Source organism: Mercurialis annua, linkage group LG8 (assembly GCF_937616625.2).
Source record: "Mercurialis annua linkage group LG8, ddMerAnnu1.2, whole genome shotgun sequence".
NCBI classification, from domain to species: Eukaryota; Viridiplantae; Streptophyta; class Magnoliopsida; order Malpighiales; family Euphorbiaceae; genus Mercurialis; species Mercurialis annua.
This window is the reverse complement of record NC_065577.1, coordinates 4,645,964-4,663,788: the sequence shown is the minus strand read 5'-3', so window position 1 is coordinate 4,663,788 and position 17,825 is coordinate 4,645,964. Positions and strand designations below refer to the sequence as shown.

The following is a 17,825-nucleotide window of genomic DNA, read 5'->3' as shown; positions in this document are numbered from 1 at the left end:
ATAAAGTAAACAACAGATAGCAACATGATTAGCTAGGAGAAAGACTTCATCAAACCAAGAACCGCCCATGAGGACTAATTACAATGTTCCAAGATTGTTCTCCACCGTAAATGTTCAATTTTCAAAAGAAAAAAATCCACCATATAACCATGATACAACTGCTTATCAAAGTTCTATAATATATGTATCAAGTGATTGGCCACGCAGTAAATAAATGGAAAATTTCATAGGACTAATGCATCAGGAAATATTATATTTATTTATGCAAGCCAAAAGACAACATCGTTCAACCAAGAATGAGAGCCAACACCATAAACAGTAATTTTTTAAATTTTGAAGCCAATTGTCCTACATAAATATGATCCAAAATAATCAACTAGGAGAAACGTTTTTTTAAAATCATAAAAGTTAGACATTTTAAAATTAATTTGATTTTTAAAGTTTATAAGATACATGTTAGTTTGATTCACTTTTTTTGAAAATAACTAATTTGATATTTCTTGCGTAGTTGAGGGGGTGAACTGATCCTTTGTTCAATAAGTATCTATAAAATCTGTTTAATTTATTTAGAGCATTTCAATTGGAAGAAAACAGAGAATAACAATGTCAGATTATCTCCATGAAGAAGTGGTGGCTGAAATCTTGAAGAGACTGCCAGTCAAAACTCTGTTGAAATTTACAAGTGTGTGCAAATCATGGTATGCTCTAATCACAAACCCTAATTTCATTTCCCTTCACTTAGCTCACACCACTGAATCCAATAGATTCTACCATCTTGTCATCAATTATTTTACAAAATCAGAATTTGTGTTGCACAATGATAATGAGTCGTTTAGTGAGTACAAACAACTCGATTTGCATTCATTTAGTGAGTTTGGAAATGATGTTTGGATGGTTGGTTCATGTAATGGTCTCATTTGTTTGTCTTCTCCAACATTTAAGCGCCTAATTGTATGGAACCCGACAATTGGAGAGTTTATTACAACTTCTTATACTGAGATTTGCGAAGGGCTTACTAATTTTTTTGGCTTTGGGTTTGATAAGAAGACCAGTGACTACAAAGTGGTGAGAATTGTTTATGCTTTTGCAAATACAGCTTCTCCACCAATTGCTGACATTTTCGAACTTAGCTCCAATTCTTGGAAGACCGTTACCGGTAAGAATCTACATTATGATGTTAATGTTATAGGACGTCATGTTGAGTTGAATGGTGTTTTTTATTGGTTTGTAAGATTGCGTAATGGTAGAAAAAAAATGATAACCTCATTTGATTTGAGCAATGAAGCATTTCAAGAGTTGATGCCCCCTCATGCCCTAGCTGAAATAGACGAAAATCACAGTCGTTTAATAGTGTACAGCCAGTCATTAGCTATGGTACACTATGATAAATGGAAAAGATGTTCGATTTGGGTGATGAAAGAGTACGATGCAGCAAAATCTTGGACTCAACAATATATCATAGATTTAGAAAATCATGGAGGTTTCGGGAGGGTGCTTAGCGTTCAAGGGAATGGTGGCATTGTTATTGCGAAGCGTGATGGTGAGATAGCTTCTTATGACCCTCAGACACAAAGGGTCACCCCACTTGGGATCGATGGACGTTATTTCAAAGTGCATTCTTACACAGAAAGCCTTGTTTTACTCAAGGGAAAAAGGAACAAGGTTAAGCAAGTATAAAAGAGTAAGACTGAATTCTGAGCAAACTATTCTAAAAATGCACTACTCAATCAGGTTTCACCATATATATTTCTGTGTTTTTGGTGTTGCTTTCTTTCATCGCGAAACTGAAACAGGCATGAAGTGCTAATTTAATTGTCCTTTTGATTAACTTTATGATATGTATGTAACTGAAAATTTGAGATTTGTGTGTTCAAGTTATGTTTCAGTTTGTATGTTTAATTGCTAATATGGTCTTTTTATTCAAGGGCATACATGTGGGTGCGCAACAGGTATAGCTAATTAGAGAAATGAATGCAAAGTGATCATGTTTTTTATGATTTAAATATGTTTGTTGCGTATGCTTTTTTTGAATGGTTTTGGCCATTGGCTTGAGGTGCATAACTGTTGCAAACCATGGATTTTTTAATTTCTGTTTTGGTTGCTTGTGGTGATTTATTTGGTATGATTTTTCTTGGAGCTTTTGGTATTGTTAGAATTGTTGCATTTGGGTGTTAAATAAGTGCGGTTGGAGTAAACAATGTAGTTTTGGCATGCAAGATTATGCAGGACTAGTTACGGCACTAAGCTTTAGATGAAATGGTAAACTTCTGCTTCATGTGAACCTGAGACTCAAAGTCTCGTCTTATTCATATCGTCCATATGGACAAATAAAATTGCCTGAAATAGTTTATTATTCGTTGTTCATGTAATATGTGGTAAACTGAAAGTTTTTTTAATGTGATGTTGTTAAAGATGATTTTGATTATGTATTGTAACAAATCTTTAAAATCAATTAGATTGTTTATTTATATATATATATATATATATAATTAATTCGCGTCTGTATTCTAAATTTTCATTTTTATTGTTTTGTTTTAATTATCTGAAATTACATATTTGTTTGTTCTTCATGTAATCCGTGGTAATTTGACACGCTTTTATGTGATTTTATTGAAGCTGTGTTTTGCTTTACTGCTAACACAGCTAAAAATAAATTTGGCAGTTAATTGTTTTTTAAAAATCGTTATAATTTATTGTCACAATTGCTTCTAAGTTTAGTTTGCTGTTCTGTTTCTAAAAAATATTGAGCCCAGCAAAGTACCCTAAAGGAGTTTTTTAAGCAGTATCCTGTTTTCGGATTCGGAAAGTAATTGCAACAATACTTGTTGACTTTACTATTAGCAACTTAACTAATTTGACCAAAATTATTTTCAAATATACATATACTTTAAACAAAATTTGCAGCAACCGCATTAATGTTGAACTGGCATGAAACTCTCAGTTAATGTTATGGCTGCCACCAGGCCCACCACAACTGCGGTAACCTTTGGCCCTCCTTCTGGCGGATCCACCCAATTCCAGAGATGGGGAGCCTCATTTTAGTCAAGGGAAAAGGAACAACAAGAAGTTTAAAGCAAGCTTACAAGAGTAAGTGAATTCTTAGCAAACTATTCTAAAAATACACTGCTCAATTAGGTTTCACCGTATATATTTTTGGTTTTTTGATGCTTTCTTTGATCATGAAACTGAAACGCGCATAATCCCCCAATTTAACCGTCCTTTTGATGAATTTTATGATATTTATGTAACTGAAAATTTGGGATTGTGTGTTCATGTTACTGTTTGGTCTGGGTGTCTTATTGAAAATATGGCCATCCCTTCATTCAAGGGGACGAATATGTGCGAGCATCAGGTTATGATTCTAAAATGAACAGAGTTTATGGTTTTAGGTCAGGTTAATTCATGGAGGACTATTGGCATCTAAAATGTTTATGATGATGCTTAATGTTTTGGTTTGTGATGATTTATGTCGTATGATTTCTCTGGTAGTGTTTGGTATTATGATTGTTGCATTTGGGTGTTGAATAAGTGCGGTTGGAGAAAACCACCACGTAGTTTGTTTTGCAAGATTATGGAGGGTTAGTTAGGGTACTAAGCTTTAGAAGACATTGTAAAATTCTGCTTCAGATAAGTAGTGAATTGGCTTCATGTAAATGGTTTATTTTGCACGTTTCAAATACATTACTCTGTAAATCAACTGTTAATCCAAATTTCTCCTGTTTAAGTTAATAAGTTTCGCATTGGTACAAACAGCATATAAATGGTTTATGTAGTTGAAAATGACCGTCTTCCCTCAGTAAACATTTGATTGTACTCAATTCTCGATTGTCATTTATATACGTTATTAGTTTGATTAAAGACAAATAAAAAGATTTTAGCTATATTCAGCTAGAAAAACTAAAATGCACCAAACATTTTTTGTGTTTGTTCTGCTATCAGTTCTGCTTCTCCGATGGTGCTGCTCCTCCAACAGCACGTGTGTTGTTACCCTAATCTTGGAATGGCCAAGCAATAATTTGCCAAGTAGATGAAGCTCTATTTTTTTCATTATTCTACCTTTGTTGACAAAAATTATGTTTAGAAGCTATTTCGAAAAGGAAAAAGAAGGGGCATGTCTGTCTCGAGGGACTAGGGTAGTAACATTCGTAGAGAAATAGACAGGAGACAGGAGATTTTTTCACCAATTTGATGTTACCGACCAAACCGATTACTTTCAGTTGATTTGCTTTAGTGATACATGTTGATTCAATTTTGAATAATTATCAGTTTGTGACTTAGATAATCTAGATTATTAGAACCGGCCGAATTAACCCAATATGACTTATACGATCGGTTTGGTTTTGAAATTTTTGTAATTTTAGTTGATTCTGTCAGTTCAATTTTGGTTAATGTTACTTACTCGGTCGGTTCACTACACTAGCAATTATAATCAATTTGTTTGGTTTTAGCCAAATTGACCGAACCAAACGAATACAACATTTTACACAATCGGATGTCCATCCATGGTGCTCCACAATTGATGACCGGTTGCACACCCTTAAAGAAAAGTTTGAATGGAAATGCATTGCAAAAACTATCAGAAGCATGTTGTTAACTCTATTTTTTTTTCTTGCTGTATCTGATAACGTGATAGTATTAGTAACAAAAATGAGTTTTGCCTTTTTTTTTTGTGGAACGCCTCTATTAACGGCTGAATCAGAAATCCGAGTTTTAAAGTATAACAAACCAGACTGGCTGCTGTTCCCGGTTCAACCAACCTTACCTACTCTCTTGTAATACTCTTTTCTCTTTGTAAATTTATTGAGATATTTGATAATATTCATCTTTAACTCCACATTCATGTCACATTTGCATGTTCATTGACAAATAATGCCAGTATATGCTTTATAAGTAAATATATGCAATGGCTACGCCAATTTGGAAACGAATTTAAAACTGTTGCAATTACTAGTTAACGACGCGTTACAATTACATTTATATATTTTCCCATTAGTGGACCACAAACGAAACTGACATAGCATTAGAAATTAAATTTTTATTATTTGATGTGGCTAAATAAATAAAATTTTAATGTTCACATAAAACTCTAAACTTTCTCTTCACTAAAAACATATCTGAACTCAAATCTAAAATCAACTCCTCCACTGTGACCAACCCCGCCACCTTTCAGCTGATAACAGCCTGCTTATTCAGATCGCGTCTATTTCATCAGTTGCAATCCGCTTTGACATTATCACTCAAGAACGCATGCTTGCTCAAAATATGTTGAGGTTAGCATTCAAATCAAATTCAAATGCCAAAGAGAATGCATTACTAGTTGATCTTCTAGTATGAACAAGACACCGATTCAGGAAACTATCCTAGCTTCTCTTCATCTCCAACATCCTGAAACCCCTACACAAAATATTATCCCTAAATTTCCATCAATATTCAACTACGTAGTACGAAATGAAAACTCCTATTCTGTTCATAGGGAAAATACGTAGAGGACAACAAATCAGGTTTTGACTTTTGACCATCTGAAAATGCAAAACTCCTAATTTTTCACTTAAATTACTTTCAAGAAATCAACCTATACATGAAAACAACCTAAGCATTAAGAGTAATGGCGAAATTTCTTTTTTCATGAGGAATGACATTGCAAGAAAGCATGTCAACAGTACAATTTTCTTGTATTGGCACCAACGGATTAAAAATTTGCCATAGTCTTGTTGTTTAACATAGCTTCAATTCCAAAAGGATGACTTAGAAATTCACTAATACGATAACCATCATCACTAAATTGGCAAATTAGCTTTTCCCTTTTTGGTAGCAAATAAATTTTCTCTCTTCGAGAGTTCGAATATGTAGCCAATTTGGTTTCGATTATTCAGTTTGGTTACATAAGCTAAATTAGTCTTAAAGTCTCCGGAACTATGATATCTTGAGTTCATTAATAAAAAAAAAAAAGTTAAAATGCAATAGTACTTGAACAGAAGTTCATACCTTCATATGAAATGAATTTGTTGATTATTGATAGAAACAAATTTTGAGGAAGAAAATACTATCATTTCCTCAACAAAAGACAGGAACCCACCAACAGCCATAAAAGCGAGGATAGTAGATATGAACATAAGCAGTGAACCCCTGACCTGGAACAAGTTAAACATGTTACTGAAAAAGGATGAATGAAGTTTAGACACTGTTTTAGTTTGAATTACCTGAATTGGGCATACAGAGAGTTCCTCACTGCTTCCATAAATCGTTCCATGTCAGGAACACATTGTTACAGCCATCTTTTTCTGTTATGATTGACATTAGTTTCTGTTTCCGACGCAATCTTGATTTCCTAATTATCATGTAGGGATAAAGAAGGATGCAGAGAACTGGCCATGCAGGCTGGTGCTAATGTGTAATGTGTTTTTCGCTTGTCTCGTAGAAGTTACAAGATTGTATTTCACTGATGAGAAACAGAGCGTGCGTATATTTACCAAAGCTGATCCTCCCTTAATTGATTCTCCAAGAACCGCCCATGAGGACTAATTAAAATGTTCCAAGATTGTTCTCCACCGAACATGTTCAATTTTCAAAAGAAAAAATCCACCATATAACCAAGATAAAATTGCTTATCAAATTTCTATAATATATGTATCAAGTGATTGGCCACACATTAAATAAATGGAAAATTTGAGAGAGGACTAATGCATAGGAACCATTATTTCTTTAAATTGCTCATTGTGTTCTATATACAAGCCAAAAGACAACATCGTTCAACCAAGAATGAGAGCCAAAGCCATAAACAATCAATTTGAAGCCAATAGTCCTACATGGATATGATCTAAAACAATCAACTAGGAGAAATCATTTTTAAAATCATAAGAGCTAGACACTAATCACTTTGCAGTCATTTCACACACACACCCTCAAATAAATAGACAGACCATAATTTTCATCCAGACACACATATCAAACCATTACATATTAACATGACCAACAATATCAAATTTTCAGTTACATAGGTATCATAAACTTCAACAAAAAGAAGGTTAATTTAGCTATTTATAATTTCATGATCAGTAAAAACAAAAGACAGAAATACATTAAGTTAAACCTACTTAAACAGATTAAAAATGCATAGATACCAAAAGACAGAAATACATAAAGTTAAACCTAAGATTACTAAGGTCCAGTCTTACTCTTCTAATTGAGTCTGTTCTTGAGTAAAACAAGGCTCTCCATGTAAGAATGCACTTCGAAGATGTATCCATGGAAGCAAAGAGGGGTGACCTTTTGTGTCCGGGGGTCATAAGAAGCTATCTCACTATTGCTATCCTCAATAAGAATTCCACCATGCCGTTGAAAGCTTAGCACCCTCAGTAAAGCTCCAGGATTTGGTAAATCTACAGAAAATTGTTTTGTCCAAGATTCTGCTGCACCATACTCTCTCATCACCCAAATAGAACATTTTGTATAACTCATGTAAGACTCGTCATAAAATATCGGTTCTTCACAGTGTATTAGAGCTAATGACCGGCAGTACACCGATAAAGAAACACTAGGGTCACTTGAGTCAACTAAGGCATGAGGGAGCATCACCTCTTCAAATCCCTTCAATTCAATTTATCCCTGCCATTTGCTTTAATCGATAATCAGATGACCTTTTTGTTTCTAATTTATTAATTTTTCTAACGCCTGCATTCATTTTCTTCTCCCGCTAATTTGACCCATAAAAAGGACGGGAACAAATGAATATGCAATTGATTTTTTTAATATTTGATTAATTACTAGTAATTTTAATCAATATATTCTAAAACTAATGTTAATGTTGTATAATAGTAATTTAATTATTTAAAAATTAATAAAATTTAAATTATGATATTAAAACAATAATTTGAAAAAACAGAAAAATGAAAATAGAAATATTAATAAGAATATAAAACTTTATACATGATACATTTGGATTATAAGTTTACATTTCTTTCTTCCTCAGCTATTTTACATTTAGTCTCTACCATAACTATGTAACATAAAACAGCCCCAAGAAATAAAAGTGCTGCTTGTAGAAGAAGCAGATGTACAAATGTAAGTTTGGGGTCATTTATTTTCGAGTTCACTATACTTTTCAAATATTATAAAATGGTGACCGTACTTTAAAATGTAACATTTTAGTTACTATACTAGTTAGTTATGTTAAGATAGAAAGATTTTTATCACTGAAGAAAAATATTTCGAGTTGATTTTTTGTTTATTGTGTGTAAATATATAATATAAGGTATTATTTGTTATAAATAATCAAATTTTGATTATTACATATATATAATTTGACCGTAAAACCCTTAAAAACCTCAAAAAATCACATATTTAAAAGTTTAGTAATCATATTGTGACGTTTTGAAGTTCGTTCACCATTTTACAATTCTTGAAAATATAGTGACACCTAGAATCAATTATCCGTAAGTTTGGTTCTATAAAATGACTCACAATAATACTTGTGAATCTATTCACCACCACAACTATAGTCATCCCTCCTGCTCTTTGTTTGAACTCAAACACTTCAGAATTGTAAATTAAAGTTAAAGGTCCTAATCCTAAGGAATAAAATACCAAATATAAACAATTATAATTGTTTCAGCTAGGACTATAGAATTAGTGGCACTCTTATTCTTCTAAAATATGTTACCCAAAATTCCAAATGGTACCAGAAGTAAAATTATCACTTCCATACTTGATAAAATTAATTTACGAAGTGTGTACTATTTTAGAAGTACAATTGGTGTTGTCTTACCACAAGTCTTACCAACTAAAACTAAGACAAAATATAAACTCAGACAAAAAAAAAACTAGAATTCAGTATCAATAAAATTAATATCACCCAAAATATCATCAATTAACATTTTTACAATATTAAAAGTCCGAACCCGAGAAAAGCCCGCTTTTTATGGGCGGGCTCGAACTGTCAATATCGTAAAAATATTAATGTAGCCCCGTCCAAACCCGGCACGAACCCGTCGAAATAGTGCATTAGGGTGGCTTTTGGTAGTATATTGATTGTCTTTCCATCCGTACTTTTATATATAGTATAGATATAATATATTACCTATACTTAATATATTGCGTGATTTTTTACATTGCTAATTGAAAGAATAAATGGAATGGACAAAAATCAACGAAAGCGACCGGTTCTGTTCGGTTTAATTTGAAAATTAATTATTTTAGAATTTTAGTTCGGTTTGATTTAAATAAAATAAAATTTTAGCTTGATTCACACGGTAGGAAAAGTTAATTGGGTGAATATTCCTAAAAAGTAAATATTTGGTTTAAGAAGATAGAGAAGAAAAGGAAGAAGAGTTTGGTTGGTTGTTATCTACTTAGTTTCCACTTTAGTCGAATTTTCCTTATTAGCACTACACCTTCTTTTCTTATATAAATCAAGTTTATGATATCAATCTACTGCTCACATTCTTTCTTCTCCCAAAGATCAGAGAAACCCTAGCAAGACAGTAAACCCTTTTCGATTTTGATTGAGAGAGCAATGTCACGGTGCTATCCTTACCTGAGCAACGGTGAGGCCGTGAGCCAAACCATTAAGAGCGACTTGAATAAACCATTAACTGATAAACTGAAAAAAGAGAAGCGATCTAAGATACAACACAAGAAATCCACTTCACACAGCAAACTTCTTTCGAAGCGGAAGGACGATGACGAACCTGGAAGAAGTAGCTTGACTGAGGAACATGGCCGACCAGTCTGTCATCACACTCTTTCATCAGACAGTACTCGGAGCCGCCATAAGAGAAAAAGAGAGGAAAAGAGAGGAAAATCTGAGAAGAAGCTATTCAAAGCAGAAGTTTTATACAAAACCTTGTTTGGGGATTGGACTGCACCACCTGTTGTTTATCATCAAACTAACTTTGATGATCAGAGTTGGCTTTCTGCCACGAAAACGCAAGATATTCGTTGTGACAAGAGAATCAAAATTTATCAGCATGACGAACCAGGCGATGAGGCGTCTTCCTTTTGGCCCTGTGCCCGGAATCTACCACAGGCTGATATCTATGCGTTACCCTATACTATTTCATTCTAATGCTTTATCATTAGGCACTCTGGCCTTAGTTTATTGTTCAAACTATGATATATTAATCTGTTATTAATTACGACTCCATAAATCTTGTTTAGTAGGTTGTTTTTATTAATTACAACTCAAGTTTTTGATTGAGTTGTTTAGAATAGTTGATTTAAGTTTGTATACTATTCAATTTAGAATAGTTGCTATTATCAATTTTAAAAAGCTTTTATGTCAAACAAAATTAATATTATTAAGTTCCATAATGTATTGGCCTGAGAAAATTTCATTCATACCTGAAATAATTGAAAACTTGATCTTCTTGAACTGGTGGATTTGTTTTAGTTGGCATTCTGAAATCTGATACCTTAGAGATTTAAAGTTTAAACCTCGGTTCTACTGTCTCGAATGAGGTCACATTAATCTTATAGTTTTATAAATAAAGTTAAATTTCATTGTGCTGCTCATCTTTTTCATGAGTTAACAAAGTATGATAGCTTATTAACTTTGGATCAGCGATTCTGAACTTCTGAAAGAGCTTGGCTACTGTTGCATCCAATTTTCTCTGATACAAATATTGTTGATATTCATAGTCTCGAACAATCTGAATTTGGCATTCATAAGATGTATGCGGTGGTCAGTAAGAGTAATGTGGAACTAAACAAGTTAAGAGTAATGTGGAACTAAACAAGTACTAACTTCTCGCAATATCTCTGGTCTGATTAGATATGCAGCAGTAAGGAACTTTATCTCCGAGCCGGTATTTTGGACACTCTTACCTAGCGGTGAGCAAAAACCGAACCAAACCATTAATCCGATCCAAACCAACCCGAAATTAATTTTGGTTTGGTTAAAATGGATTGGTTTGGTTTCAAATTATAAAAAAGTATGGTTTTTGGTTTTGGTTTGATTTCAACTAGTGGTTAACCGAACCGACCGAAAAACCGAAGTTTACAATAATATTATTTTTATTCATATTTATATATGTATAAATAAATATAAAATTTATTTATTGAAATATTTTTGTATAAATATAATATGTGTGTAGATACATATATGAAAATAAAATATATAAACTAATACACACATATAAGTAAAAATTATTACGTATAATTTTAATTTTTACGTATAATTATATATAATATATATCTCTAAAATTAAAGTCCAATGCACACAAATTAAAGTCCAATGCACACTCTAAAATTCAAATTTAAAGAAGAGAGTGAAAATAACTCTCTACATGTGGAGAGCCACTTTCACTCTCTACTTTATTTTTAAAAAGATAAACTTTCAAATTTTAAAATAAGTTGGTTATTTTCATTTGAAATATAGTATTTTGAATTTTTGAATTTTAAAATTGAATAAATAAATCAATATTATTAACGTTTTATATTTTTTAATATCATTTATAAAAATAAAAATAAAATAAAGAGTTATTATTAAAGAGTCTATTGGAGTAAATTTAAATATGTTACTCTTTATATTAAAGATACTCTTTATTTTACTAAATGTGCTCTTTAAAATAAAAAATATCATTGGAGATGCTCTACATAAGGTTTTAAATTATAGTTGTCTGCAGTAGTATAGAGTATTATAATTTGTGTATAAGTATTTAACTATGATAATTTATTTAAATAAAAGTCTCATAATTTATAAATAAATATGTAATTATATTTTAATTTAAAAGAGAATGTTTGTTCCTCAAAAGTTTATTTAAGTAAAGTTCCTAACACCGGTCTCAAACCGAGATTTCGTGTCAGGAAAATATATTATTTTTGAATCAAATAAATTATTATTAAAAATTATTATTTGAAAATAAGTAATAAGTAATAATTTAATAATATATGTATTTATTATATTTAATGTTATAATGTTTGTATTTCATATTTAAAGACGTGTCTCATTGTAATTGGTTTATATATTATATAAAGCACGTATTTAATAAAAGTTGACAATAATTTTAAATATTATTTACTAAAAGATTTGAGTTATATTTTAATAATATTGTTAGGTCAATTATTTTTTACACTACCTAATTATTTTTTAAAGGCCTGAAATTCTTTTATTAAAAGATAACAGGATTATTTTGTATTTATTTGCAAAATATCAAGTGCAGCCAATGGCGGAACTAGGAATTATTTCCAGCCCGGGCTAAATAACGTACAATTAATAATTTATAAATTTAATCTATATATGCTTTTTTTTGTTGAGAAATTGTACTCAAATTATGTTCTCTGTCACAAGAGTTGATATTTTTTGGTGTTATAATAGCAAATTTATCCATAATTTATTAAACTATTTTAATTAGTTTTCATCAAGTTTTTTTTTTTAATTTACAAAATATCCAAATAGCAAAATTTATCAATTTTTATCAACAAAATAAAAAAATGACAATAACTAAAAATACTAGTTGTAGTCTATCCACCTTTTCGATTTTTCATGAGTAAATCAAGTCCATAAGCCTAAAAAATTAAGTTAATATAGTTATTACATAATATTATAAAGATATAAATAAAATTAATTATAAAAATAAAATTTAAAAGAGAAGATAACAAAATTACCACAAAAGTGGCTACTATTTTCGTCCTTTACAATAAAATTGACTTTTATTTTATGAGTACCACCTTCTAAAAAAATATTACACCAATACCATATGCGCTGATGTCAGCGTATGACACTGACATCAGTGCGCGTCAGACCTACTGACGCAAATACAACTGCTCACATGAAGCTAACCCATAGTGCACCTGCTAACATGGTGTTTATTTTTTTTATTTTTTTTAAAATAATAAAATAATTTGTTTTAATTTTAATTTTAAATTTTTTTATTAAATTTAAAAAATATATAAATAATATTTTTTTTAAATATAATTTTATAAATTATATACCGGACACATTATTGATACATACCGAATATGGATCTGGTACATGAATAGTATATTTTTTATATATAAATTATGTATTATAGATTTATTAATTATATATAAAAATTATACATGCAATACATGTAATACAAATTTTGATATGTCGCAGAGATGTATTAAAATAGATATTGAAAAATATATTGAATAAAACTAAAAATAAAAGATGTATAAAAAAATATGAAAAATGGATTGAATGATCGAATATATCAAATATGTATCAAACATGTATAAAAAAAACATTAAATATATATCGGAGATGTATCAAACATGTATGAAACATGTATCGAAGAAATATCAAATACGTAACGAAGATATATCAAATATGTATAAACAATATATGTAATAAAAACTTTTAAAAACATAAAAAAAAATCTATCATGTATAAATTATGTATCAAATATGAAAAGTATATATATCATGTATAATTACGAGATGTATTAAATATGTATCAGAGATATATCCATTTTTTTTTAAAATATAATAAGAAACCGATAGAATTAGTCGGTTGATTTAATTAAATCGATAAAAAAATAAAAAAAAAATAACCGAACGATCTAAATTATATATCAGAGATGTATCAAATATGTATCGGAAATGTATCTTATATATATGTGTATATAATATATTTAAATATAACTAAAACAACAACCAACCAAACTCTTCTTCCTTTTCTTCTCTATCTTCTTAAACTTAAATATTTACTTTTTAGGAATATTCACCCAACTTTTCCTACCGTGTGAATCAAGCTAAAATTTTATTTTATTTAAATCAAACCCAACTAAAATTTTAAAATAATTAATTTTCAAATTAAACCGAACAGAACCGGTCGCTTTGGTTGATTTTTGTCCATTCCATTTGTTCTTTCAATTAGCTATGTAAAAAATCACAATATATTAACTATAGGTAATATATATTATATCTATATTATATATAAAAGTACGGATGGAAAGACAATCAAATATACTACCAAAAGCCAGCCTAATGCACTATTTTGACGGGCTCATGCCGGGTTTGGACGGGGCCAGTGACGGACGCATACTTTTTCTTGAGGGGGGTCCAAATTAAATAGATTTGATATTGTAAAAGTGTCGAACTTTTAAGTTTGAAGTCATTCCAACCATATCTTTTAGAATCACCCCATTTTAACCTCTTTTAAAAAATTATTTGTCAGTCATAGCTAATTTTAAATATAATCAGATTTTTGCCAACATGACAACCATTTGATGTAAATATATAAAAGTTCTTACTATCTTTAAAATAGACTATAATTGATATACATAACGGGTTAAATTCAGTGATTTTAAAGGTTTGGTTATGATTTACCTCAAATATAAATATTTGATATTTTAAAAAAATTAAGACAATTAAAAATATATGCAATAGAAAATTTTACTTTTAATAATTAATAGGTTTATATTAATGTATCATAATGTTGTTATTTTTTTGTATAGAATTTTCTCTTCTTATATAAAAACTATTGTTAATTTAAAATTTCTGCAAAACTATAATTAATAAATTATGTGTATTTGTTAGTTTTTAATACATGCAAACATTATGTGGTAATGTTTTTAATATGTCGTGGGTTTAATCAGATGAAAAAAGTATAGAGAAATTATAAGGGACAAAAAACTAAAAAAGAGTATATAATATTACAATGGGGCAATATACATGATAAATCCCTCAATCTAACTCATTGCTCACTAAAACCCTCTTATATGTAAATGTTTGTTTTATTTTAGGGGGGCCCAGTGTCCCCCTTGGCCACTAGCTACATCCGTCACTGGGGGGCTACGTTAATATTTTTATGTTATTAATTATATAAAAATACCTACTTCTCCAAAAAAATTTAACAAATAAATTTTTTTTGATTTAATTAATATTAATTATTAATAATTTTTTAAAATTTTATAAACGTAAAACAAATGCCCTTTATACGAAACAAAGTTGGTTCACAAAAAAAATTAAAAAAATTTCACTAAACAAATTCCGAAATCCGATCGTTCTTCAAGGAAAGAGCAGACCCGTATGGATCTGTTCACCTAATTAAATCCTAATTAACCATACTTAATCCTAATTTACTCTAGCTAAATCATCATCATAACATTCTAATTAAATCCTAAATAACCTAATCATTTCTGAATAAATAATAATTAACCGAATTAATAACCTCGTCTTCTTCCCTCTGCTACCTAATTTTCTTTTTAACCAGCAGCTGCTCTTCTCTGCCGCTGTTTTTTCGCCCGCTTTCTCCATCTCCATTGATAATTCTCCATCCCGCATGACTTTCACTACAACATAATGAAAAGAAAGCATGCAAATAACCAACTTGACACCCAACTCCCATCTGTCCACTAATTCTACCATCATTTTATAATGGCCACAAGATCTTTCATTTTTTTAGCCTTTGTACAAATTTTAGTTCCAAATTTAAAAGACACCCAATTTTCTCATATGCAATGAGGTCACCACCACTAATTGCAAGTGGCGATGATGACTCAAAAAAAAATCAAATACGAATCTTTAAAATAACCACGAGTTGCAAGATCCCAATGCTTATGTTCTTGACTAATTTCAACCCAGATCCCAATGCTTGTAGACCAATGCATTCGTGAGGGAGATGGGTATCTATAACCCAGATTTAAGTTCATCCAACCCACATCTGTTTGTTCGTATTCTCTGAAACAAACCCGGATCTGGATTCGTATAGGAGAAGACAGACAGCGACATGGCTTTTCACCGGAGTGGTGGCAGGAGCAGGACTTAATAAATTTTTTATTAGTTGTTTTAATAAAAATTTTAAAAATTAATTAAGTGTTAGGACTTATTTAAACGTTTTTAAAATTAAAAGACTTACTATTTGTATTTTTTTAAATAAAAAAAAGTATAATTTAATCCTTTTATTTAATTTTTTTCATGTTTTTATCCTCAAATTAATTAAATTGTCAAAAAAATTAAATTTGCGATACAGATGAAACATAAAAACCGAAAATAGGGTACAATTGAATTTTTTATTAAGTCGTGGTATAAATGAAAAAAAGTTATAAGGTGGGTGGTTTTTAAGTAATTAGGCCTTAATTTTATCAAGTATGAAAGTGATGATTTTACTTCTGGTACCATTTGGAATTTTGGGTAACATATTTTAGAAGAATAAGAGTGCCACTAATTCTATAGTCGTAGCTGAAACAATTATAGTCGAATTATATTTGGTATTTTATTCCTTAGGATTAGGTCCCTTAAATTTGATTTACAATTTTAAAGTGTTCGAGTTCAAACAAAGAGTAAGAGGAATGACTGTAGTTGTGGTGGTGAATAGATTATAATCCAAATGTATCATGTATAAAGTTTTTTATTCTTATTAATATTTCTATTTTCTGTTTTCTGTTTTTTCAAACTATTGTTTTAATATCATAATTTAAATTTTAGGCCAAACCCATTCCGGGGTCTCTCTACTCTTCACCTTTTTTTCATTAGGTCCTTATACTTCAATTTAACGTTTTCGTATCCCTGTACTTTCATTTTCGTTGTTATTATACCCCTACACGGATGGAATGCAGAGAGTGTGCTACACTCTCCGTTAACTAATAAAAGTTCCGTTAAATAATAAAACTTCTGTTAACTAATGACATGTCACCATTAATTTTAAAAATAAAAAACAATTTGAAGGACCGAAATTGTTATTTAACCACCTCAATAAATCCACATAGTCCACGTCATATCATCTTCTCTAAATAAACCCTATCCCAAATTCTTCAAATTCAATTGTGGCTCCTAGATTTTTTGGTTTATAGTTTTGTTTTTAATTTTACATGCTCGTTGAAGGCTTAAAGCAAGTAGATCCAGAATTAGTAAGTTGAACCAAATGGTAAAGAGAGAAGACGATAACGACCAGTACTTTTGAATCGGAAATGGCGAGTGCGAATAAAGAGGAGCTGCAGCTGCTGGGTAAGAACAAGAGTTGCTGTCGGAAAAGACAGAGACATTTCTGTTGATGACGAACAGTTTGCTTCTTCTGCCGGCGAGCTATTGGCCGTCGTTTGTTGGAGATTGCTGGTTGAAGAAGAAACCACAGCTGCCGCAGGTGAAGACAAAGTCGCAAAATAGCTTGTCGGAAGCTGCAGATCGCCGTTAATACCGCTGCGAAGAAGAAGTATTGATGTCCGGAAAATAAAAATGGGTGGCGGTGGTTGTGATTTTTTAGGAATAGAGTTAGGTTTTATAGTTTTCATTTTTTATTGAAATGATGTGTGATTAATAAAGTTAGAAAGTGATTCTTATTAATTTCTTGTGTAATTCTGGTTTTGAACTGCAAATTTGATAAAAAGATAAGGTCAGATACGGTTTGGAAAGTTGAACAATAGAAAGAGGAAGAAGATGGAAAATTTATTGTTTTGCCATTAATTTTAGTTAATATTACAATTTAATTTTTAAGTTAAGATTTTGAATGAATAAGCCCTTAATTTATGTCACCTAGACATTATTTAATGTCATCAATTTTTTTCACTCTCAATAACAGAGAGTGAGAACCACTCTCTCTATTCCATCCATCGAGGGACGTACTGACTAAAAATATTTAAGTAGAGGGACATATAAATAACAAATTGAAGTAGAAGGACCTATTGAAAAAATAGTGAAGAGTAGAGGGACCTGAAGATGGGTTTGGCTTAAATTTTATTAATTTTAAATAATAAAATTACTACTACTATACAACATTAACATTAGTTTTAGAATATATAGTATTGATTGATTAAAATTAGTAATTAATCAAATATTAATTGCATACTCATTTGTTCCCGTCCTTTTTATGGGTCAAATTAGCTGGAGAAGAAAATGAATGCAGGCGTCTGAAAATTAAATAAATT

The 17,825-nt window shown here is 30.5% G+C and overlaps 2 protein-coding genes and 1 long non-coding RNA gene across 6 annotated transcripts; 2 read left to right on the top strand and 1 right to left on the bottom strand.

Moving 5' to 3' along the window:
- Positions 1-577: 577 nt before the first annotated feature.
- Positions 578-4,373, top strand: LOC126661280 (F-box/kelch-repeat protein At3g06240-like). 4 transcript variants are annotated; one of them, XR_007635605.2, is made up of 3 exons: positions 578-1,681; positions 2,964-3,087; positions 3,940-4,373. XR_007635605.2 is itself a non-coding variant. In XM_050355106.2 (2 exons), the coding sequence occupies exon 1, from the start codon at positions 604-606 to the stop codon at positions 1,675-1,677; it is 1,074 nt and encodes a 357-aa protein (XP_050211063.1). In that variant the 5' UTR covers positions 578-603; the 3' UTR covers positions 1,678-1,681; positions 2,942-3,750. The 4 variants fall into 4 exon arrangements, 1 of the variants encoding a protein (XP_050211063.1); XR_007635603.2 differs by having other exon boundaries at positions 2,942-3,087; XR_007635606.2 differs by having other exon boundaries at positions 2,905-3,087.
- A 631-nt stretch (positions 4,374-5,004) lies between these two features.
- LOC130014896 (uncharacterized) lies at positions 5,005-7,688 on the bottom strand. Its single transcript, XR_008789628.1, has 3 exons — positions 6,201-7,688; positions 5,986-6,131; positions 5,005-5,394 (listed from the first exon to the last, which is right to left on the bottom strand). It is a non-coding gene; the product is annotated as an uncharacterized LOC130014896 (long non-coding RNA).
- Positions 7,689-9,511: 1,823 nt separating this feature from the next.
- Positions 9,512-10,063, top strand: LOC126661505 (uncharacterized). Its single transcript, XM_050355356.1, has one exon. It carries the CDS (start codon positions 9,512-9,514, stop codon positions 10,061-10,063), a length of 552 nt encoding a protein of 183 aa, XP_050211313.1.
- Positions 10,064-17,825: the final 7,762 nt, after the last annotated feature.

Bases quoted from the DNA above. Each gene is read 5' to 3' on its own strand.
- LOC126661505 (XM_050355356.1), top strand. From the start codon at position 9,512: ATGTCACGGTGCTATCCTTACCTGAGCAACGGTGAGGCCGTGAGCCAA.
- LOC126661280 (XM_050355106.2), top strand. From the start codon at position 604: ATGTCAGATTATCTCCATGAAGAAGTGGTGGCTGAAATCTTGAAGAGA.